Source organism: Cottoperca gobio, chromosome 9 (genome assembly GCF_900634415.1).
Source record: "Cottoperca gobio chromosome 9, fCotGob3.1, whole genome shotgun sequence".
Classification (NCBI taxonomy): Eukaryota; Metazoa; Chordata; class Actinopteri; order Perciformes; family Bovichtidae; genus Cottoperca; species Cottoperca gobio.
In genome coordinates, this window is record NC_041363.1 from 3,250,259 (window position 1) to 3,275,345 (window position 25,087).

The 25,087-nt window shown below is 45.0% G+C and overlaps 1 protein-coding gene across 12 annotated transcripts in view; it reads right to left on the bottom strand.

The window, feature by feature from the left end:
- fbrsl1 (fibrosin-like 1) overlaps positions 1-25,087 on the bottom strand; it is a 253,600-nt gene that overhangs the window by 81,359 nt on the left and 147,154 nt on the right. For 7 of the 12 annotated variants that reach the window (XM_029439298.1, XM_029439303.1, XM_029439306.1 and 4 more), the window contains exons 5-6: positions 17,445-17,474; positions 4,251-4,280 (exon numbers count right to left, since the gene is read on the bottom strand). The exons of 2 other annotated variants lie outside the window; for them this stretch is intronic. In XM_029439298.1, coding sequence (XP_029295158.1) covers positions 4,251-4,280; positions 17,445-17,474 — 60 coding nt within the window. The remainder of the gene's footprint in view (positions 1-4,250; positions 4,281-17,444; positions 17,475-25,087) is intronic. 3 more of the 12 variants (XM_029439302.1, XM_029439299.1, XM_029439300.1) reach the window with 2 other exon arrangements.

Sequence of the window (25,087 nt, forward strand, 5' to 3'; positions counted from 1 at the left end):
GCCGGTAGAGACGCTCCGACGCGGTGATATGGCATTCAATCTGCACACAGCAGGGAAGATAAGGGGGTAGAGGAGGAATTAATGTGTCAATCAGAACCTGAGCGCTGCCTTGGCAGATGAGTAGACCGGAGCCATAAAAGAGCTCATAGACAGGATGTGGTAATGGTCCTTGGAGACTCCCCCAGAGACAGATACACTTTCTGCTGAGTGACTGCTCGGCAAATAGGACCAAATAGAATTAGCCGACCTCGGTGTGCTCCGCTGTGGCTATGGTGATGCGGCGGTGGCGGTGGTAGTGACACGAGGCCGCTGCGTTAAGGTCTGCAGAGAATATTAGCGGCTCATGCTAACGTTTCGCACACAGACAGGACAGCCACTATATTATTTGCACAGGAGAAAGAATACAGAGGAAATTGGAGGAGCCAGTGAGGATAGAAAAGTGGGGCCTAATGGAGATAGGATGACACTTCAGGAGAGTGCATGAACAAACTGCTCTATCTCTTTCCCTGTCTCCCCAATGAAAGAAAATGACCGTCTTGACTTGGAGTATCTCAGACATGTCAGAGGTTGACAGGATTAGCTGGTTGATAGAATAGAGGTTGAGCAGAGAGGGCTCAGGACGAATCTTCAACATTGGAATGGACACTTTGACAAAGACCCAGTGTTGGGACACTGATTGTGAAATTCTTGTCTGATTGTCGTAAACATTGACCTAAAACCAGTTTACCAGATGGACTGTAAGTATGTTACAGCAATAAATGAGTAACAAACCAAAACAAACCAATGAGCTATTGAAACATTTCTCGCAAAGTTAAATTAATGGGCTGATTCTAATGAGCTACGTAAAAAATATCTAACTAGTATGTATGTTAAATAACACATCACATTCTAACACTGTCCTCGTGTCGTCTTCTTATCACAGATGTCACCATTACACAAGCACAACCATTCATTCAACACATTTTCTGTGAAGCACTAAACAGCTAACACGTGTTCTGGGGCATGTAAGTACATTTTAATCAGTCACAAAGAAACATCAAGTGGTTCAAAGTATTTGGATCAAGAATAAAGAATGAATGACGTTCCCATTTCCATAGCACGGCCTCAAACAGACTTGAATACACTTAGTCCCTGTATTGCCGAGCGATTTACCCAACATGTGGTTAGTTCCTTCATGAGCATCTGATTTAGCATGGCTATGCCCAATAGCAGTAAAGTTAATTCTCCATGAGGATTTCTTAACTATGTGGCTTTTCGCCCAGGGTGCAGACATAAGCAATTCAAGGTCGAGGCTGTTTTTAGTTTGTTTCCTAACGAACACTGAATCCTTCTCATTGTCAGACGTCATGTAATCTCGGACATCAGATGACAGGCCCCCCCAAGAAGAAATGCCATTGGTGAGAACACAATACCCAGATTCTGATTGCTTGTTTCTTCAAGGTATGGGCAGACCCCAACCTCCACCCCCCCCCCCTTACAGCAGCCTCGCGCTGAACTGGAGGCGACCTGGCAATCTCAGAAGGATTCAAGTCTGACACGTTCTGGAAACACATCACTGCATCTGAGGCTTCACAAGGTGCAGCAATCCAAACTGACTTTGCTGTGGCAGCAGCTCGTCAGTTTTATTCAAAATACAGTGTAACTGATTGCACCCCAGGGCACACCTGCAAGCAATATTCTAATTAAGTTAATCTGTGAAATCCTGACAATGTGGCTGTTCAGGTGGCTGGTAATCTGATGTGAAAGGAGTCTTTGTTTTCATTGGAGAGATACAGGAGGAGCTGGCACCTGTTTCAGCAAAACGTTTCAGAAAATTATTGCTGTCGAGTTATCCTGAGTGCGGGCAATTACAAATGACAGTGTTTGTCTTTCTCCTCATGGAACCCAATTTTTACACCATCTTTTTTTTCCATCTGCTTTTGGTGATGGCCTGTCAAAGTGTCTTTTTCCCAGTCTTCTTCTTTCCTGAGCAATTTGCTACGGAGGATTCGCAACTCTCATCATCAACTTGATTATAATAATGTGTTTCCGAGAATATAAAAAGGTCAGCGCGGCTTCAGCTTTCATCCAGATGTTCTTTGCTTCTTGCACTCTTGGCAAATACATGTACATTAACAATGTACTTTCAAAGACTTTAAAACCTGTTTTCGAAATATGCTTTCGTTCATTTACACATCCTGTTGGCCACAAATGAAAGCTTTTCTTTGATTAATACCTCTGCTCCTGGGAATGTAACATTACAATCATTAGACCAATGAACATATTAATAGTTACCTTTGGGCTTCTTGGATAATAAGCTCTCAAATAGGGCATGTGGCTATGATTATGGGATGTCTGGCGTGACAAAGGTTCTAATTGCACTAAAGACTTTTGCATTATTTGTAATTTTTTGTATTAGTATTAATATTATTCACTGTAATGGTTAAAGTACTATGTTTTGTTTCTTTCAATGTCTCTCACAGTTTTTCATAGCTTTGCATTCAGTATTTATGGTTGGCAAGCTAAAATACCTGTACCTGATACATGACGTGCTGATGACAAGTGTATGAGAGGAGGAAAGTCTGACGAGGCGGAGCTGCAGTCTGGCTCTCGACAGTGGACTGCGTAGTAATTGGTACAAAATTCAACAATCAGATGGCTGAAAGCTTGGCAGCGATGTCTGAGAGTCCACCGTGTCTTGAACTGCATCCAGTTCCATCTAAACTGGCAAACACACCTGGTGCCAAATGCCAAATATGGAGCAGCTTTCTGAACAGGCCAACACCTCACCAACAACATAGCAACACCGCTGAGTTTCTATGAAACTGCCGAAACAATGCTTGTTTTTCCCTCTTCTTTTTCTCTTAGCAGCGTTGTTTAGTTTCGCAGTATCAAACTTTCATATATTAAATGTCAAAATTTGTGTTACTATATAGCACTGTTACAAGTCTCAAGTAACTGGTAGAGCATGAAGGGAAACAAAACCCTGAAAAGAAAAGACTCTGAGAGCTTCCCTCCTACTTTACTTCCCTCTCTGCCCCCCACAGTGATGCCAGGGAGCCGTATGGAGACTGACAGGCCTGCTACGTCTCTCTGCCGTGTCAACTAGCTCGCGCCCTCGGTTGCTTCTCGCTTCAATGAAGAGATAAAAGCCTATTGACTTGCCAGGCTACAGTTAATGCAAATTGGGCCTACTATCAATGTATTATTTATAGGGAGAGCTGCAGACATTTCCACAGAACTGGGAGCTAGGCTTACAGGAGATTAGGCATGCTATCTCATTCATTTACCAGGGAGTAATTGCTAAACTGTGGAGGAATTAGAATGCGTGAGGTTCCCCAAAGGCGTTTCATCTTGTAACCAGGTGGCTGCCATCAGACAACCACCTCCAAGTCTGCGATGAACAAATACACAGTGACATCACTGCTAAAATAATATGCATTTTCTTTAAGCACACTAAGTCAAGTGATAATAAAACTAACTTTTAAAGAAATGTTCAAAACCTCAAAGACTGTCCCATTAGGTGATTCTTCATTAATTCACTCAAGCAATATTGGAAACTGCACAAGTGAGCAGCTATCCTTCTCCGTTTCTAAAATGATTATGTGAATGTTTGATGTTATTAATTAGTACATAGGTCTTCAACAGGGGGTCCACGACCCCCAGGGGGTCCATGGAGGTACTGCAGGGGGGGTCGCAAAATTGTTTGTAGATAAAGCTAATTGTATCATTTATAATCTTTTTCGCTCCCGACACACATACCTACAGTCAGAGACAGAGCGGAGGAAAGGAGAGGGGTGAACTAAAAGAAATTTGCGCCGCGCAATGCAATATATACAGTAGGTGGTCCCTGCTCCACGATACACCAGTTTGGGGGTCCTTGGCCTGAAAAATGTTGAAGACCCCTGATATTAAAGAAAGCAAATAGAGGTATAGAATAGTAAAGTTTATGTAGCATACGCTATGATCTGGGCTAGAAGGAACCGAAAATATATTTAGACAGAAAAGTGCTCCAAAAATAATAGATGTCGTCTTTTTACACCGCAAAACAGAAAACACAGAAGAACAGCTTCTCGCTGTTCTGCATTTCTTTGTCACTTTCCTTCTCTGTGAGACGCAAATGATCAACAGTGTTGAGACCGGCACAGTGTCGTTTGCACCTCTTCTTTTTTTGACTGTTTCCCTTCTTTAGTTGAGAGCTCAAATTTGTTATTCACAACTCTCAGCCACTTCATGTGGTGGGTGAATAAACACAGGAAAAGCAGTCTTACCTTGTCGTCAATGTCACTCTCGCTGTCACACTGTAACAGAAAAGAGACAGACACAGGAAATATAAGGAATTATTCATTTGGCTCCCCCCCAGTAGCCCATAATCACTGCAGATGTTATTTTTGTGTGCAACCTCTCATTCCCTGACAGCTTTCAGTGCTAACGGCGGAGGATAAAGAGGGAACGGAGAGTGTGCTCGTCTAAGAGAGTTTTTCATGTTTGAAAAGCGGAACACTATTCTGGTGTTTCTGTGGCAAATTCAATGCTGTAAAGTTACAAAAGATGAGAATGAATAATACTATACACTGAGTTCTATTATACAGAGCCTGTTCAATGACTTAGCATTCAACTGCAGTTTGTCATTTAGCCTTTTAAGAGTTCTTTAAAATTGGACGATAGTATCTCAAGGACACAGAGAGCTTAGACTCTCTGAATACTCAACCACAGTGCCTATTAAGTGTGGTATTTTAAATGCGCCTTGTGCCAAACAAGTCTTTTAAATTTTTACGTGGAACATCTACAGGGATAAAGGAACTAAACAACAAGAGAGTTTGTACCCTGAAATATGCCTTGTATAGCATGGCCAAAGGCCACATTACGTTCTATTCAGTGAAAAAGTGAAATTAGTTTTCTTCAACACTTTAAATTCAAGTCCTTCGCCATTCAAATACAAAGTGATCAGGCTCCAATATCTAGAGGAAATGTGCATCCTTAAGTCCTTGTAACTGACAGATTAGTAGAATACTACCGATACTAAGCGCGTAGAACCCTACGAATTACACACGACCCCCGTTTCCCCCTCGTCTCAAAGAGGGTGTCAACATTTGCAACTTGAATCTTGAATTGTGGGAACAGCAATTACGTAAATGTTCTCTCCTCAAGTCTGACAAAAATGAAAGTGAAATACAACTCACGTATTACGTTTGATAAACGGTCATTTTAAAACAAGACGATGCTAATCGAGTCTCGCCGTCAAGGTTTACTTCCAACTCTGGACCAATGCAAGATGGAAAACAATGGATTGACAACTATAGAATTTAAAATATTGATTAGCTGTGCATACTGGGCAACATGGATGCACATCTCTCAGTAAATAATAACTATCAAGTATTCAGCCAAGCCATAATATAAATAGTGTTTGAAAATGTATAAAATCTGTTTTCCAGTTTTAATGGGCCTGGTGCAGCTGATAAATGAATAGTATAGCAGGCTGTGCAGCCAACTCCGAAATTCCAAAAATATTATTTTCAATAAATATGGGTTGTTCACACCTCATTCTGCGCTGTATTGGTCGATTTATTCTTTAACTGTTTTACAGGAGGCAGGATCGTAGTGGGAGCACCGGGGTGTCAGGTGTCACATGGCAAATGCTTTACATGGCTCACAGGTCAGGTGGAGTTTTACTCACTGAGGTCTGGACCGGTTCTGATTCGACTCAGACTAATACTGGAAATAGTTTTCACAAATGATGCGTGATGTTAAAGCAAAGTCAGTAATCCTGGCCTACATTAGATGCTTTATTAACACACATCCTGTCAGTTGAAATACTTGAACTTCTCTTCATGGTTAGCACAACCACATTCTTAATTTAAATCCAACCCACATGCTCCTTCCTTCCGTTTCTCACATTCATTTGTCGCTAAATGCTCTTGGCTGGTAACTCTCCCCTCCAAGACAATAGATAGTGGAGTTGTGGAAACAGGAGTGTTCGAGCTGCAGGCCAGTCCCACTGGACCTCACAGCAGGATGCATGAGGAGCAAAGCAACTCAAGCGAAGAGCCACATAGAAAGGGAAAGGGCCCCCAGTGAAAAACTGCCTTCAATCTGTCAATTAAGTCCCTGTGGCAACATATTTAAGTGGACCCTCTTTATTTTGTTTGACTCCCTTTCAGAGCCGGGCACAATGAGGAGGGAGCTGGGTCAATGGAGGCACAGCGGCCCTTTGTTGTGAGTGCGGTGGGTCCAAATGTATAATTAAGTAACGAGAGTAATCAGTGCAAGGGCTCAGTGGCCAAGATCTCTCAGGAGAGGGGAGTGGGGGGAAGGGGAGGTGCTTCCTTCCCCGTGATTCATCCTACTCTGCAAAGACAAAAAGACAAGGGATACAGCAGGAGTCCTTGCTGGCAGAAGCTTTAAGAGAAAAACATTGTGGCTCAACCCCCTTAGGAGGGTTTATTGTTGTGTTTGCATCTCTATCTGCAGAATAACATGAAATGCCTGAGCTCCTATTGTTCATACTGAAGCATTCCTACACAAGACACAGAGCAAAAACATGGTGCAGGATAAATACAGTAAAATTATATGTTCAATCTCAGGCTTTCTACTTACTAAATGCATTTCTATTTATGATTACAGAGTCTGTCAGTGAACATGAAGAAAATACGTGTGAAACAACACAGCAGAACATGTCCCTTAGAAAAGGCCTGGCAACTGTATTATGCGTGTGTAAATATGCTTTTTTATATTATATACATTTAGAAAATACAATTAAAAAATATGTTTATACATTTACAAAACTATTTTGATAACTTGCTCTAAAATAAAGGAAAATGGCCATAATAGGTAATGAGTATAAATAATAAAATGAGAAAATACAACTTCAGTGTTAACCTCTGAGTACATAGCCACATGCACTGGGATTGGAAAATGCCAAATCTCTCTGCAACATTTTCTCTTGTGTGATTGTTTAATAACCTTAATTTGGTGGCTCGGCTTGTCAAAAGACCTTCATTACAGAGTGTAGGGCATTAAGAGGAGAAAGTGGCTTAGGCTTCTTGTCAATCAATTCCCCATTCAGACTGCGGATTCCAGACAAATTAATTGTCAGCCATTTCTATGTGGTTGTTAGGGGCACATCACAACCTATAATCACCACCCATTTGTCCACCACTCTAGTGAACAAATGAAACGCATTCAAAACACTGTTTTACTCCATCTTTGAATTACAATAAAAAGGAAAATTGATCCAATCTCCATCTTTGCCCTACCCCTGTGAAACCGGTGTAAATGTATTCTTAGCATGCAGCTGAACAGATGGCTTCCATCTTAAAGTGCTTGTGAGTTCCTCTCCAACTCTGGGGACGAGTTCAAACCCTAGGTGATGGAGATGAACAACTGGCACGGGCTATTCCCTGGGTGCATGCTCGGCCTTGTTGTTGCAGCAGTAGCCATGACACTAGAGATGAGGCCTCACAAGGCTGGAACTGGCGAGGAGGAAAAATAATATCAAAAGAGCACAGCATGGTGCTTATCCTTTTACAAGAAGCATGCACTGCAGCAGAGCGTAAAGAGGAATACTAGCTAGGGCTCAGACAGAGACAGACACAGCACAGCAGGGGAGAGAGAGAGGCAGGTGGAAAGGGGGAACAAAACAACAGTCAGAACAGGCAGGGGGGATGCTATAGATTGACGGGATGGATGGAGGTAGGGTTAGAGCAGTTTTTGTCAGTATTGTATGTGATTGCCCTGTTGGGCTATTACACTTGGTCAAAGAAAAGAGGACAATGCACCTATGAATGTAAAAGATTGGCTCCTGTTTGTGAGTGCCTTAGTGTGAGAAGAGGACCACGTCATTTAGCACCCGATGCTTCTTTGAATATCTACACTGGCTAATTTTGTTTTTTGCAAGGCTATATGTGAAAGCCTAATGGTGAAAATGCAACCCCACGCAGGAACCTCCCCAGACAGCACGTCTGGTGGTCAGAGGGGACATTGTTAAAATGGGAGAGATGTGCAGCTCACTAAGCTGCTGACAGGAACCAGGCCCCTAGTGGTTTGTGTCTATCATAGATGTTCACAAACCAAACAAACCCAAACCAAAAAAATATTGGCTTGCTATTCAGAGGCAGGGAGCAAGCAGCAACATCTGCACCTGGCAACCGCCAGCTACGAAGGGTAACAGGGGACCAGCTTCAGCGGATGGCTCATCTACAACCCTCCCTCCCAGCATCCCACCTTCCTCCCCTCAGCCAGCACATCAGACGGATGCGTTTGACATTTACACAGCTTTCAACACTTCAGAGACAGGAGATTTATTCCGCTAGCGGCCCTGGCTAGAGCCAGGCCTCGACCTGGGCTGGCCCCCATGACGACCCTGTAGCTCAGCCCTGAAATGAGGCAGGGCTGAGGAAAGAGGAGCAAGAGGGAAAAAACAGAGAGAGAGAGGGATAGATGTCTCGATTCTCCTGGACATTTTCTCTGCCAGATTCCGATAGACGTGCAGGAGGAAGACAATAAGCGTTGCGCATCCCGGAGCACATTAAAACGACCGGCCAAATTAATCACGCAGTTCCACTTGTCACACTCGGAGGACAGTCTGCCATGAATTGTGCCTCAGAGGTGGAGAGAAGAAAAGAGGAGGAACTTGCCCGGCGTCGCAAATGCTGGCACGGCATCAACGACTGTCTGCCTGAATACTGATCACAACCCTGTACTTGGTGCAAGAAATCTAGAAGAAAATAGGCGGAAGAAGAGTTTCCTGAGCTGCTGGCATTTAACTGTCATTGTCGGTTCCTACTCAAAATATGTAATAAATAAAATGTATAAAAGCAAAAGAAAGAGAGCACATGCATAAAAGTATTTGTGCTTTGATAATGCATTTTGTGGGCTGTAGTCTATCAAAGTCAAAGTAAGAAGTAACCAGACTATGTTGTAAAGTATGTGAGATGAAATGGTAAGTGGAACAGTGAAAGGGCAAACAGGCTGTCTGCAGATTTCACACTATTCACAAGTTTCAAACTGTTCGCCATTCATGGCACTCCAAAACAGCATTGCACTGACTTTAACACTGAGTTGATCGGTTTGGGATGTCTACATCTTGACTCCTAAAATATTAACATTGCCTTGTACCAGTGATTGGATGTCTTATTTAATTCAAAACTTGATAAGTGACAAGAAAAAATAACTAAACATTGAAGAAGGGCCACAAAGACTGATTTAACAGCCAGACAGCCGCAGCACTTGATCCCTTATTGGTGACAAGCCAAAAATGCAAAAAATGTAGACATCTTGATACTGACAAGAGAAATGGCTTCAATTTAGAAGACATCTCTCCAAGGACATTTACTGAGATACTCCTGATTGTGAGGGAGAGAGTACCGACAAGACACAGAGGGAGTAATGGTCCATTTAGATAGTCGAGGACCAAAGCAATGTTGGATACTAGTGGAACAACACCAATTTCCTTCCGCAATTTCCCTCCTGCGGGTGCTGGGATGAGGTGTGGGGACGTAGGCGGCGTGGCCACTCTGATGGGGCGTGGAAGGAGAGCCTCGGGTCCACTGGGGGACCTCCTGCCAGGCCTAAAACATGCAGGATATCTGAAGGTCTCTTCGGCCAAGTAGCGAACGGTGAAGCCTTACTTGAACTCAGCTTTCATAATTTATCAACAGGATGGTTTGTTGCATGCCGTTATGTTCTCACCACTTAGAAAGCCATGATTCACTACAAAGTTGATGAGGTGGTGTGCGGGTGTAAGAGGGTTGGAATCAGGAGAGTCATATAAAACAAGAATATCTTAGGATGATTCAGATAACCTATGGTCATGAAGGCTGGGTCATGACCGAAAGAACGAGATCGCGGGTACAAGCGGTCGAAATGGGTTTTCTCAGACGGGTGGCGTCTCCCTTAGAGATAGGGTGAGAAGCTCAGCCATCAGGAGAGACTCGGAGTAGAGCCGCTGCTCCTTTACGTTGAAAGGAGCCAGTTGAGGTGGTTCATCTAGTAAGGAGCCACCTGGGCGCCTCCCTAGGGAGGTGTTCCAGGCAAGTCTAGCTGGGAGGAGACCCCGGGGAAGACCCAGGACTCGGGGGAGAGATGATATCTCCTCACTGGGAACGCCTCGGGATCCCCCAGTCGGAGCCCGGAGAAGGGAAGATTGGGGTTCATTACTTGAGCTTCTGCCCCTGCGACCCGACCCCGGATAAGCGGTAGACAATGGATGGATGGATGGATTCAGATAACCTCACAGTTTCATGGTTACTGTGCAACGTTTTGTACAACAAGCTTTGGGAACTTGAGTGTGCCGCTGTATTAATATTAGGGTTTACAAAGGCACACATAGCACCACTGCATTTAACCAGAAAGAGAAAAACATCTAGTGATCACTCTTGACCCCACAAGCTGTATCTTAAAGCACCACCTAGCAAAGTGGTTTGATCACAGGATCAAATCTATACAGCCATTTGACCCTTGACCTCCGAGCAGGCAGCATGGGAAGTCAGCTGATTACCCTGGGTCAGACTAGGAGCTCTGGATTAGGAAAGTATTGATCCCAGTGAAGATGTAGGCTCCAGAGGGAATGAGATTGAGAGGAAAAGCTCTGCCAGGTGGAAATAATATCAACCAGCAGAAGAGGCCTAGACAGGCTCTCACGTAAAACCATATTTGAGCTTGGGACCTCGGAGTTGGCTGTGCAAACAGAGACGGCTTCAGCAAAAGCTCCTTTCACAGAGCCCCATTGAAAGAGGACAGAGAGAGAATGAGAGCGGAGGAGGATTGAAGAAGACAAGCTCAGAGAAATGCTCTTTGCATTAGCCAGACACACAGAGGCCTCTGGTTCAGAGCTGACACACTTAAGGGAAGAGTCAGCGGGGGCCATGTAAATCAAGCCAAGGTGAGGAAAGATATAGTCCTGACCTGGGGCCAAACTAAGCAGACTTTAACATTACCCAGAGTCCATGTAAACAGCACTGAGACCTGGCAGCTCTCTGTTTCACTTCCATGCAAAGTACGTGGTGAGGTCGAGAAGGAAGAAGGGGGGGGTGCATGGACAGATTGATGGTGATAGTGGTGGGGGTAAACTTGAAAAGCTGTCACTCTTCTTCACTAAATTAAAGGACCGCCTTGTCCTTTCCAACAAGAAAAATCCCTCAACCTTTGCTTTCAGCACTCGCCGGGGGAGTGACAGAGCCGGCTGGGCTGCTGGTGTGATCCATGGAGTTTGGCGAGGGGAAAACAGACAGTAATGGCAGATGTACGAGGGAACAGGGAGCATTTATTCAGCTCAGAGAGAACGAGGAAAACTGCCAGAAACCTGAAGGGACAGGGAATACACAACTGTGTTATGAATATAGTCGTGAAAGACAAATGGGGACATAGGTAAGAGAGAATGATAAAAAAAAATCCCACTGATTTATGTCGTTTCTTTGCGCCTCGTCTTTCATAAGGCTCCTTTCGGCCTTTCTTGTCTCTGCTGACCATGTGACTATAACTAGCTCGCTATCTTGCCTTCAGAGGTGAACCCACACACAAACGTACAAGCATGTACAACCCTCAGCACCTCCCAGTGCTTTGACATGGCCCCGGGCCCGATGCTGCTGAGCTGCAGCGGCAGACACTGGGCATTGGAAATTTAAGTCGGGGCGTAGAAGAAATTAGGCGGGGAGGCAAGGAAATGGGATGTTGACTTGAACTGGCCCCGGGGGCAGCTGAGAGTCTCCCTGTGCAGCTCCGCTGGCTGCCTGACAGTTTGATGGAGCGAGTGGAGGCTTCCCCGCGGCCCGAGCCGCCGTCTCTAACACTGATGTAGCTCAGTGAGGAACAGATTGAGCCTCCAGGCATCGCTCTGTACTGCTACTCCCCTCCTCTCTCGCTTTCTCACTCTCTGTTCTGCTACCAGTTTGTTCTCTCTCTCTCGTCTCGCTCTCTCCCTCTCTGTCTGTGTCTGTCTCCCTCTATCTCTCTCTCTCTTTCACTCTCTCTCTCCTTGTCAAGCCAACACACATACAAATGTACACACATATGAATGCATATACATACGATCACACAAATTCACATACTGTATGCACACATAAAGACACTTAGAAACACAGAAATAACAGCCCACAGAGAGCTTGGCTCCCTCCCCGACAGTAATGTGATGAGCACTACAGATGCTGTTTACTGAGCTCCGGCCGACGCACAGGGGGAAGGAGGAGGGGAGGTATGAGGGGAGGGAGGAGGGGTAGGAGGATCTGATGGAGGAGGGGAGGGAGGGTGGGATGGAGGAAGAGGCAGAAGGAGGTAGAGTCAGGGGGCTGGCAGGCCACCATAATGAAAAGAATCTGGCGGCGGCCCACTGTGTGCTGGTCATGAGAAGCATGTGCCGCCGGGGGGCTCTACTGCTAATTTCAGGGGGCAGCCAAGCGTTTCACGCTAGACTTGTCATCGGGCCAGAGGGGGCATTCATACTGGGTGACAGCAATTGCGAGAGGGCGGGCAGGGGGCTTGGGGAGGGGGAGCGAAGAGAGAGGGAGAAAGCTCCAGCTCCCTTCCCCCGCCTTGTACCTCCTGTCCCCCTTCTGCAATGATCAAACGTTATTGTAGGCAGGGTACAGAATTACAAATGAGTGTCCTGTGGCAACGGCTGGAACTGGATTCAACTGCTCTCTCCGCTCTGCTCTCTACTCAGGTGGCCACGGGGGGCACACCTCATCCTCCCACCCCTGACGGCCAAACAGGATTTAATACTTGCACTTACTTAACAATATCCATATGTATTGTGAAGTATTTATACAATCCAGCTAATTAAAGACATGACAAATCAAGTACTTGCAAGAATCCCTGCAATAGTCTGATATACCCACAAAGCATTAAGGCATATATACCTCAGTAAACTGTATGATCACATATCTGATTGGCTTACAGTGTACATCATCATATCGCCGAGCCCTCGCCCCACCGTGTCCTTGGTTTCTAGCAGCTCCCTCTGTCTTCACAGGACTGGCAGTCTGTTAAAGGGGAAATCACTGACATCTTTAATCAGTGCCATCGACTGGCCTGAGGATTGGGTGCGCACTTGGGGTTTATCTCTCAATTCGGATAGATAAAATGAGCACAAAGTCTTTAAAGAGTTGAGACGAGAGAAAAAACAGAAACAGAGAATAAAAAACCCTGCCAGCCCGACCAACCCCTACATCGTGGATCCTATGAAGTGAGGAGAGCAGTTGATGCTAACAGCTGGCAGTCTCCCCCTTAAAGACAAGCGGCTGGCTCTAGTCTGGCAGCCAGGAGAGGCAGGCGTGGGACAAGCAGGGATGAAAGGAGGAGTGTGAGAGATGGAGTCAGTGATGAAAGGTGGGTGGTTGATGGTAGATGAGTGGATGCGGGATGGGATGGGGGGATTAACCATCTTGCAAGGAAAAACCTCTGTTCATTGCCTCTGACACAAGCAGTCACATGAGAGACAGAGGAAGTGATGGGAAACAGAGAAAGAGAGACAGAGAGCAATGTAGAGGGGAGGACGAGAGGAAGAGAGGAGGCAGCCACATTGCACATCTTCAGGCTGTGAATAATTTAGAGGAGCACTGGGGAGACGAGACGAAGATGAACACAAAACACTGGCAGCGTTTGACCTAGAGCTGCAGCTACATCAGTGCACATCACAGAGCGGAGAGCTCTGTCTCGCTCTCCCTCTTCCTCCCCGTTTCTCTCTTTTGCTCTTCATCTGCCTCCCTCTGTGTCAGGGAGGAAACAGCTGTACGCTATTCTTGTTTCGCCTCACATTCTATGAAACTCAACAGAATGCCTGACAACTTCGTTTCATAAGGATCTCTCTTCCTCCCTCTTTGCTCTGGGCAAGTCAGAGGAGTCAGAAGAGCAGCGTGCAAAACGGATACGTCTGAAAGATGAGGGCTAATGATGCCATCACATCCTGTGAGAAAGCAACACAAAAGCTTTCGTTTCCTCGCCTGTTGGTTGGCCAAAAATGCAATTTGAAGACGAGAAGGACAGAAACAGAAACAATAATCAACAGATTATTCAGAGATGTAAATAATCATTAGATGCATGTACTTGGCAAGCAATACATTTTGAAGAAGAACTGTGACCCAAACATTGTGCCCATGGCAGTGTACGAGCTATGAAATTACTGACAAGATATCAATGATTCACCTGATTAAACTTATTATACATTAATATATAATTAGTGTAATACTGACCACCAATAAACTGACATTTTCAGCAAATAACTTCTTGCCGAATTCCGACATCTGTGTCATGAGACAGTATGCAGTGTACAGTGTGAGCAGCCAAGCAGTGGAAACTGTGGACAGCAGCAGTAAATAACAGCTGCCCTGTGATTAGGCACGGAAGAGGTTAAACAGAGCTCGTTCACGCCGCCTTTGTCAAGGTGCCATGAATCACCTCACCTGCTGAAGTGTGTGTCGGTGTGTGTGTGAGAGATGAAAGGACTACTGGGCATCTGTGGTGGGAGTGACAGTTGGGCGGACAGAGGGCGGTCTGATCAACCCAGGAGGGAGGGGCCATTTATTACTGTAATTAAGAAACCGTGGGAGTTGAGGAGATTTTAAATACACACTGATATGCACGAGAACGATAGCATTAGGTAAGTGGATAAATAGTAAAAACATGACGACTTGAGCTGACAAAGAAAGCATGAGGTAACTTGGTTCCCTCTCTTTATTCCCCCCCCCTCCCTTCTTCCAACAACATCCTCTCACTCCCTCTTCCACTGTTTCCTGCTTGGTCTGCGTGGCTGATATTAATGGGACGTCCCTTGTTTGTAAATGTGCCAAGTTGTGTGCACCGCTGCGGGCTGTCTATTATAGCGGGCCTCTGGGGCAGATTTTCCATATGGCACCACATATGGCACTTAGCAGCATCAATTAATGTTGTTATAATACTGATTTTTATGAGCTAGGGTTTCACTCCTTTCCTCTCTTCTCTACCCCTCCCCTTTTTTTTTTAACCACCGTCACTACGTCTTTGATTCTTCAAACTGCCACTCTTCGAATTCCTCAAGCCTTCGACAACCTTGCTTCTGAACAGTAGAGGATCCGTGAGGTTTTATGTGCCAAATTCTGAGTGTTCTTACCAGCTCTGCTGAACACCGCTCAAAGACCTTGAACATGACTTTGTTCCCACTATACTGCAGAAGACGGGTAACACTATTGCAAATGTGCCAGAAGCTTTGCATCTTCTCTGAAGCCAAGAGACTTGGATCAATGAGATATGAATGAACATTAGAAAGATGAAGACAGAAATTACACAGACTGAACACTACATTAGAGAATATCCTGTATCTGCAATCAAACACCACATTTACAGCACCTATTGTAGTTGGTCACATTAGGCCAGCAACAGGCCCTATTAGTTTGTTAAATTAGGCCTGTATTTATGCACAAAGCAAAAGGCAGATGTTAGAACAGAATCTGAGAGGCCTTTTTGTTCCCTGGTGCCTGTGGTGGTGGATCTGACAGGAAGGGAACAAGAGCGTAGCAAAAAGCCCCGCTTAAAAAGCTCCCAGCCACACCAGCCTTGTCAGCGACGCCACAATTAGAGACTAGATCACTGGCGCTTCCCAGCGAGAAACATCTCACCACCGCTCCTCAATGGAACTCTCTCGTTTGAGGAACACACTCAAAGCTAGGTTTTAAAACGTTTCGGATGGCTAATCACTCTCAGGATGAAAGGCCCTGGCGTGTTCGCTTGTCTCAGCGTGGGGAGCTTCCCTTGCCGTTTCTCTGTCTCTGATTCTGATTGTTTTTGTTCGTTTCTTTTTCAGCAGGCAGGCGAGGCAGGCGAGCTGGCAGGCAGCGCTGTTTGAAGGTGCAGTCAGACCCGAGTGCAGGCCTGATGCTTTGTAGTGATATTTCCAGCAGCACAATCTCATTACTTTTTGACGTGGGGGATGCGTGCAGGGGCGGATTGTCATTTCACGCTGTCAAAAGTTCCGTGAGGGAACGGGAATGGAACTTCAATGACCTGCATGCCTCTGGCTCATCAAGACTGAATATATTAAAACAAATAACACAGATAAAATCCAATGAACCAGAGCCTTTAAGATGCTTGTAAACTTAATGTCCAGTCCCCAGGGCTGTTGAAGGAATCACTCCTTATCTGGACTGTTTGTAATTGGATCTATTTCACAGCCCCCTAAACCTGTCACTATAAATGCCCTGAACCTAATTAACCTACATACAGCACTGCATATACAGGCAGGCAGTGCATGTACACATGTAGCTAAGACAAACAGGTCTTTGTGTCTAGAAGGGGAAAGTCCTGAGGGCAACATCCCACACCTCTCAAAGATGGTGAGAGTTTCTGGACGTTTCCACAGGGGACAATCATTGGTAGCCCGCCCCCCGCCTCCCCCCTCTTTTAAAAAAACTAGGGGGTGTCCCTAGAAGTTGATTTCACACAGAGTTCTTTCAATACAGAGAAAAACTTTGCTCGGTTTAAGAAACCAGGCACTGATTGAAGTGCCTGGTTACCATGCAGACTCCAGCCTGTTGCTGGGGTGAGTGTCCCAAAGTGCTTCCTGGGTAATTTTCGAGGTCACTGGTTTGTGCACGCCTATGTGGTGCAGATGGGCCCACCCTCATTCAGGGCCCAGCAGGAACTCTTTCATTAGACCCAGTGAATGGCCTCATTCATCCCCTTCACCTCAATTGGTCACGCTGCGTCTCCGCAGAGGGCCCAGGACAAACTTTTCTCTCTTTCCACGCACCACCCACCTTAGTCATGCTTCACTTTTGTTCAGGAGTATGTGGTGGCTGAAAGCTTCAGGCCTCATCTTTGGCTGCAAACTACTTTAAACCGCCTAATAAGTGGAACGTAATAGACTACTGACATTGCCATTTTTGTTGATCTTGAATGTAAAACATTTTTACTGCATTTAGGAAAACGTGATATTATTCAAATCTGACAACAGTAATCTAACATATGCCATAAAAAGAATAATCATTCATATTGAGATATATTTCTAGGGTGCAGCATGTTGTACAGATCGTAATGAGTTTGTGCATTAGCTTCCTGTTCCATACTCCTATTTCTATCTCAGTGTTGCACAAAAGACCCCAAGGAGCCGTTCCAGCAGAACTCAGCCATTTCATCCCTAACTTGCCTCTCTCTCCACTGAGTCGTTCCTGTAACTGCAGTGCTTAGACATGCTAGTGGCTCCTCTACTTCCTGCCTCTTTTTGGCCCTCAAGTGAGTCTCAGGTCTGGCTTAGTGAGAAGTGACTAATTGTCTTGAGTTGTCAGTGTGCCTGGAATGAGATCCACTTCAATCTGCGACAGGGTGCACCATCATTTTGTTTCTCCCCTCCTCCTCCTCCTCCTCCTCCTCCTCCCCTCTCCCTCTTTCTCCTTCTTGCAGCAGATTTACCCCTTCTGCTTCTCAAGCTACTGAGCTGTAAAATTGAGTGGACGGCAGGCAGGATAAAGAATGAGACCTGGCATCGTGGACGCACTAACCTTGAGGAGGGCCACTGCTGCTGGCTGCACCTAAAGAGATGGAGACAGAATGTCAGCCATATTGGACTGAGGAAGGTTAAAATGAGGTAGAGAGAAAGGGTGAGACAGCTTGGTAGAGCAGATCTTAATAAGCATGAGGATGGACATACAAACTCGATGACGGGGTGTCAAACCACAGAAAGAGAAAAGGAAGATAGCATTAGGAATCATTTGTCTCCTTTTAAATTCTTTATTCTTCCACACCTCCATTTTTTAATGTTTATCCCAGTTGATCCCTGAGCTACTGCAGTGCACATTTACAGCAGTAATGTACCTTTCAACCTTTACAAGCAGACAAATCATATTGAACACTTAAAATGTCAGACAAAATGTACATATGTTGTGAAAACAGCGCATCATAAAAACGACCCCGGAGCACGTTTCCTTGCGGTTCTAACAAAACTATCCGTCGTAATGAAATCAACTTGTATAGCCACTCTTGGAACAAATGTGAGCAATCAATTACTATGAATCACAAATACACTTGCTGCAGTTTAGATGTGAACAAATGGATCCTCAGTCCCTTACAGATGATATTAGTGCTCTGAGCTGCTCTCTCTCCACGAGAGATTAAGCAGGTTTGTACTCTCCCAGGCGGGCAGTGCTCCCCCCTCCAGGGTGCCGCACTATCATTTGCAGGAAAATTACTTCAGTAATGAAGAATCCAGGCCCATAAATCCTTATGGCCTCACCTTCCTTCGCCTCCCAAGTCTCGCTGAACAGCTAGTAAAAATTCCCTTTAAAAAATTCATAGTGCAATTTTGCTCAAATCCCTCCCAGCAAGCACAATTATGGAACTTTCATCTCAATTGATTTATGTCCTGGGCTAAGAGAGGGGGGGGGGGGGCATGTGTTGGAGAGGGGTGTGGGGTTGGGCAGGGGGAGAAAAAAACAAGTGGTAAATCATTGTTTTTAAAAGGGAAGGCGTAAGGCCTTTTGTCACTTTCACTGCATTTGTATTGTAGTGCATGCGATGGAGAGGTGCACGGATAACGAGAGAAAGAAGAGGGAAGGGTCTGAAGGATTTGAAAGCACGATTGAAATGGCAAAAAAGGAGGAGGAGGAGGAGGGGAGGTAGATGGGGGGGGAAAGAAGCGGTATTCCACTTGATTAATAACACTAATCAAATTATACAGTGTTCCACTGTGCCCTGAAATCTGGGGCCATAATGTCCTCTAATGGCGAGGTTCATGGAGCTAAACTTCAGAGGGAAAACACGGGGCTGACTGCTGCATGCCTTAATGAAGGCAGTAAAACATCCATTTCCAGAAGCCATGAAATGAAAGGCAAGATTGTGGATGTGCACCCAGTGGCTCTCCAACTGCAAAATAAAATGGAAGGCTGTTAACACAAAAGACGGTGTCGGAGAGAGCGGGAGAGAGAGAGACAGACAGACAGAGAGAAGCAAGACCTTAAGAAGAGAAATGAGCAGAAAATAGTACAAGTGAAGAGATTTAAAGGGCAAGAACACCGAGAGCAAGGGGATATAAAAAGAAAAGGGATGATGAAGTGAGGATGAAACGACAGATTGGTAGATGCTCTCTGTGCTTTATTTCCAAAGAAGTTCTCTTCTGGCATGAAGACAGTCTGTGTCTGCTGATTATGGATGAGCCAGGCTGCTTTACTATGTCTGTTATACTTAGTGCTGCTGACAGCAGCCACAATTCATCACTATTTAGTTGCTGATGCACCTAACCACAGCATCCTCCCCCTCATCTATCTCAATACCACTCCATTAGAGTATTCCCTCTGTCCATCCAGGCATGCATTCTGTTGATCCATCTATCCAGCCGTACTTCCATTCGTCCATCCAGCCATTTGTGCATTCGTCTATACAGTCACCCTTCCATCCGTCAGTCAGTCCACCTGTCCGTCTATCAATCTATACAATCATGTGTGAATAAGATTCTGCTCTGAGAGATCTGACACATACAACGATATCACTCTGACCTTATCTGTCAGCTAGTTGCTGCAGGTAAGAGGTTAGCTTGTTCTTTCTAGGCTTTACGCCAAAAGACAGTATGACTTCTGTCGGCAGTGACACACTATTTATCTGACATCAAAATCTCAGCACAACGTGCAAAGATCACTACGGCGCTAGTCATACAGTGCAGTCCTGCAGAAAGAAGTCTGCTGCACTAAAACTAACTCAACGACACTTCAATGTAAACAAAAGCATGAGGGTTTACATTTAATCTGCTAAATTGCACATGCTACAAACAATCAAATCAGCCTTTGCATCCTGAATAAAGCAAATATTGTTCGTAGTCCTGAGGGCAACATTTCATCTGGAGAGCAAGAGGGAAAAAACAACAAAGCTGAGAAAACACAGAATGCTATTGTTATTATTATCATAATTACAGCCTCAATCAGGACCAAATACAATTTCATTTGATGAAGTTTCCTGTTTTGACTGGCTTGAGTTTGGGAACTACACACTTGGCTGGCGTGCCAAAAACTCAATCAGGCGCAATTACATAGCCATCAGATAGAAATGTAATTGATTTGAAAGCTGACATGAGATATAACTACATTAGAGTGGAGGCACAGTGGGGAGGCTCCTTGGGGACAGGGCCTACGGGGAGCTCATTACCGCCAAGCTTTGAATTATTGAATGCTAAGGCAGTGACATTGAGGAATAGAGACGGGCGATTGGCTGTTACAACTTGGCAAGTGTTTATCTCAACTTACAGCAACCTAAGACATGTGAAGGAGTGATCTGCCCGTGCATGAATATTGCAACGGGAGAAGTTGTAATGGTTCATAATTGAAAGGGTTCAGGCCAAGGTAGCGTCTGTGGGTGCGCATCACTCCTGCTAGTTCCATACGTAGTCAACTAAGGCTTCCTAAAGTTTCCAGAGCAATAACACCACCGTGTCCTCGGGTCACATATTTAGCGCTTTGGTTAGCATTTAGTCTGTGAAAGCATCACATGTCACACCCCACCCTGCACAATGAGAGCGGTGTCAGCTAAGCATGGTGCTTTTCAAAAAGTACGTTCACTTACGTAAAATGTGATTGGACGGTTTGGTTGTTACTGAGCGTCAAAGAAAAACTAGAAGAAACTATATTTGTATTCGTCTGTGTCTTTTTGTTTTCAATATTTCCAATCCTTACCTCTACAGACACAAAGAGCTTAAATTAGGTGGCATCCTCGCTTGGGATGGGGGGGGGGGGGGGTTGAAGAACCGGCCTGACCACTAGCCTGTGTCTTCCCTGAAGTGCTGAGGATAAAGATATAAGCCACTGCCAAGCGGTCTCACCGTCCCCCAGGAAACTAGTGACTGCCTACCTCTGGGAGAGCTATGCCCCCTAGGCTTCTGCCACTGATCTCACTCCGTCTCTCTCATTCTTTCTATCACTGTTCTCTCTCTCCTCACACAGCCCTCCTGTGAGCTTTCGCACAAAAATGAGAACTCAATTAATACAGGCGAAATGAGGACAAGGGAGGAGGAGGAGGAGGCCTAGGGAGCCCAGAGAGACAGAGAGCAAGCAAGAGAGGAAGCCTAACAGAGCTGCTTGTCGATCTGCGGCCTGGAAACAGCAAACAGAGCATGGGGTGACTGTGCATGTGCATTAAGTCTTTAGCCAAGTTAATCCTGTCTGCAGTTTAAACACGGCTGATGAACGAACGCTCCTCATTACAGAGGTACTGGTTATGCTGGGTAAATAGATGGGTCAGAGGGAGGCAGACAAAGAGAAAGAGCAGACATGATTAAAGACACGCTGACACTCCCCTGTATGTTGTTTATTACATGGACGCTGGGAGGGTCTCACAGGTTGACCTTTTCTTGGAGTTCAGTGACTGACATGCTAGCGCTCGTGAAAAGACGGTAACAGACACTGTAGACGGAACATTACAGTTCTACGTATCCCCTTACAATACCTACAGTACATAGAGTATGTACAAACCGTGGTGTGAAAAAGGCAGCATGTATGTCAGTTAATCAATATGACCTGCGACCTTTGACCTTGTGAACAAGGACCTCATGCCAGACAACAGTCATCAATCTTGAGTGAGCCCGGTCACCATGCCTTATGCTATGTTAGGGCGCTACGAGCCACCACACGGCTCAGCTAATTCTTTCATAGCTTTGCTTTAAACGGACAGAAAACCAGCCGTTAGCAGGGCTGTCGCCAGGTTTGAGGTCACTAGCGCATACACACGTGCGCACACACTTCCACACGCACACAATATGTGATATGAAGTGGCACGCTGCAGTATTTCCAGCAGCTACATATGCTAAGTAGGCTAAAAACAAATTGACACTGCAGCCAGTGATATGGATTGTTGCTTAAAGCACACAACTGTTTTCTGTGTGTGTCACTGAGAAGTGGAAAAACAAATAAGAACAAATGGCCCATTTTTTGCGGAAGACTACTTGTAAGCTGTGAGATGTTATCTCCAGTGCGATGGTGTTATAAAAGTAACCACTTCCCTATGACAGAGTGTAAATCTCACAGTTTTCTGGGATATTTTTATGTTCAACATTGACTGCAGCGCATATATTACAATGTTTTACCATTCCCAGCTCCAGGACAAGGCTAGTAAAATAGGCGAGTCAGATAGTTCCAAATTTTCCTATGATAAATACCTTGCGTGTAAGGAGCCAGGGGGGATTGTGACAAATGTGTTTCCAAGAAAATCAGTCTGCCACTAGTACTTAGAGTGATTGAATAGCCTGTAAACAGAAGCAGCAGACTTGCTTGACGCTCTCTGGGAGACTAATATAGTTGTGCTTCCAGGAGCTGAAGGGAAGGAAGAAGGTGGGGGCTGAAGTTCATGAACTAAACAGCGAGAGCAGGAACTTTTAAAATTACCCTGTCCCTGCACTTGGCCTGGTCTCTGAACTGAAACTGCAGAGTAAAAGCACAAGACTGTTGAGCGAAGTGCATCAAGTCAGTCATAAGACACCCTTGGTCAATGGCTGATAGTGTTCCTCGCATTAGCCTAAATTAAAATTAGATCCATCTTTAACAATCTCATAAAAAAAGCCATATGATGACACTTTCCCTTATTTATGCTTTCTCTCTTCTCCTCTGCATACCCCCGAGGAAAATGAATTCTTCTTTGTTCGTGCCGCTCGTAAAAGAACATTTTTTTTGCTTATTTTTTATCAGCATCAGTTCTATCTTTAAAATTCATCACAGTCAGAGATCAGTCTCCGATATCCATGTCCAATCAGGAAAGTGTGGAGACTACACATAGTCGTGTTGATGTAGCAGGTCCAATTAGACACGATATGAGCGTGAAAATTATTTAAGCACACAATTTAGCACTTTAGTTGAAGGCACGTCTTTGTGTCTTCACCACACACCAGCTGACATTGATACTAAGGATATTACACTAAAAACAACCTAAACAGAAGGCCGGGTTCTTACGTGACCTGCTTCTGAGGCCTTGATGAACAGAGGCATGGAGCTTCACACTGCTTCACAAGCAACTAACCATGTTCATTATTTGGTATAAACATATCTCTGGTGTCTTCCAAAGTCCTGACAGCAAACAAGTGACAACAAAACCAACACGCATAAGATATATTTGAAAAGTTGTTTCACTTTCTTGATGTCAGCTCTCTTTTGACACAATGTCAATTTCCATAGAAGTCTAACAGGAAGGAGGAGAGGCAGAGGTAACTCAAACTCTGCAGCTACAGCAGTTTCGTTGGTGGTGAAAATGTGAGAAAAACCGCAACCTATGTGCCTATTGTGCAAGCATGTAGAACCACAAAGGGTGCTGTGAGTTGCTGAAAGAGCAAGTTATCCGTATATGGGGTTAAGCCACAACCCAACACAAACTGAAGCTTGTGAAATAAACACAAACATTTAGTTGTCTAGCTTCTGACAGTCACACATATAAATGAGTGGAGAAACATCATGGATGCAGGTGCTTCCATAGAGGGCATGAGGGGTCACTTAAGGCTGTGATGAGAATAATGCTATGGCCTTCAAAAGTCTACAGATCTCAACCCAACTCAACCCTTTGCAAGGAGCATTACCGCTGTTGCTAAGACACTTTCTGTTAAAGAGAATTGCTCCTTTACCCAAAAAAAAAGGAAGTCTGAGATACAATAGACATGTACATCATGTGTCTGACAATAAAGCGCTTAGATACACACTTGAATCCCCAGACACCTGCGACACATCTCCTCTGACCCGAACATGAGACCAGGACAAGAAACACTATGCAACCATTTGGTTTCGTTTGTCCTCCTGGGGCCGTCTTGGCTTTTGGAAAGCCTACACTGGCATTCACTCTAATCCCCAGAGGATGAAATGCGGGTCCAGCAGCATACAGATAAAGAACCAGGTGATTGCATATCTGCGACAGACCACCGTAGAAGTCTCCAAACGTGGTCCTGGTGACACTGCCAATTTGACAGCCCTTCTCCTATTCTGCACTTGGCCTCAAGGGTAGCCCGCGTATCAACTTACATCTAGCCATTTACCTCCGAATAACAAGAGCTGCATCAACTTCAACTGATTCAATTGAGCAGAATTGCACACAGTTCATTGGCTTCTGGCTGGACGCTTGCGGAGTAGATGACAGCGGTGTGTGGAGCTGGAGAGTATCAGTTGACCCAGACTAATTATTCATAAGGCCTTGTTGTGATGGCTGCTGCTCCGGTGAGGTCAGCAGGAGCAGCTAAGGGGAAAACAAAAACATTTTCTACTAAAACGGAGTTGACACCGCTGGGTATCTACAGGAAACTAGGAAAGAAAATCTGATGCCTCAAAAGGAAAAAAGAAATCACTAAGAGTAGTGAGCTCTCTGCTTGTGCATTGTAAGTGGATATCAGCGTGACAGCTACACATTCCCCAGATGGAGATTGTGTTTCTATGCATTGGAGGATATAATGCGTGTGAGGCAGAATGGTGCAGCTCCTTAAATAATAGTACACTCTGTGTCCTCACAACTGCAGGCAATGACTTGAAATTTGTAATTACGGTAATTGTGATTTCGACAAATGGGCCTCCAATACGCTCTTCAACGGTGAAAATACCGGTTGCGTTACCCATGAGGAGTCTACTAAAAGCATCCGTCGACAAAGCTTTAATAACAGCTCTTGTATGGAGGCCATTTAAAATGTCCAGATGTCAGTAAAAATATTCAGAAAAATGCAATTTAGATGATTCTTTGACTGAGGCATAAACTCAAAGACCCCTGGAAGGGAAAGTAACAAGTTAACCTATAAGCTCTGAAGAATTGCTTTCTCACCTCTCTTTACAATCAAAATTAGCCACACAAATATGTACACACACACACACACACACACACACACAAGGCCCACTTATGAACAAGCACAATAGTGTGGCAATTAGTGGCTGGAGAGGAAGAATGCTGGATCGGTTACAGTTGTTGAATGTTAATTACAGTGTTTTACGGCGTCGAGGAGATAACGAGTTAGCGCATGGTGACAGCAGCGACACGTCCTTTAACGAGAGCCATGGAAATTTATGAAACTTGAGATCAGGGACAATGAGGCGTTACTGGCTTGTCAGACGCTCTCCTGCTCACCCTCCCTTTGTCCTAATGAAGGCAGACACTGGTTTCTTTCTCTTCTCTGCTCGTTCCAGCGCTGTTAGTCCGGAATGATTATTGT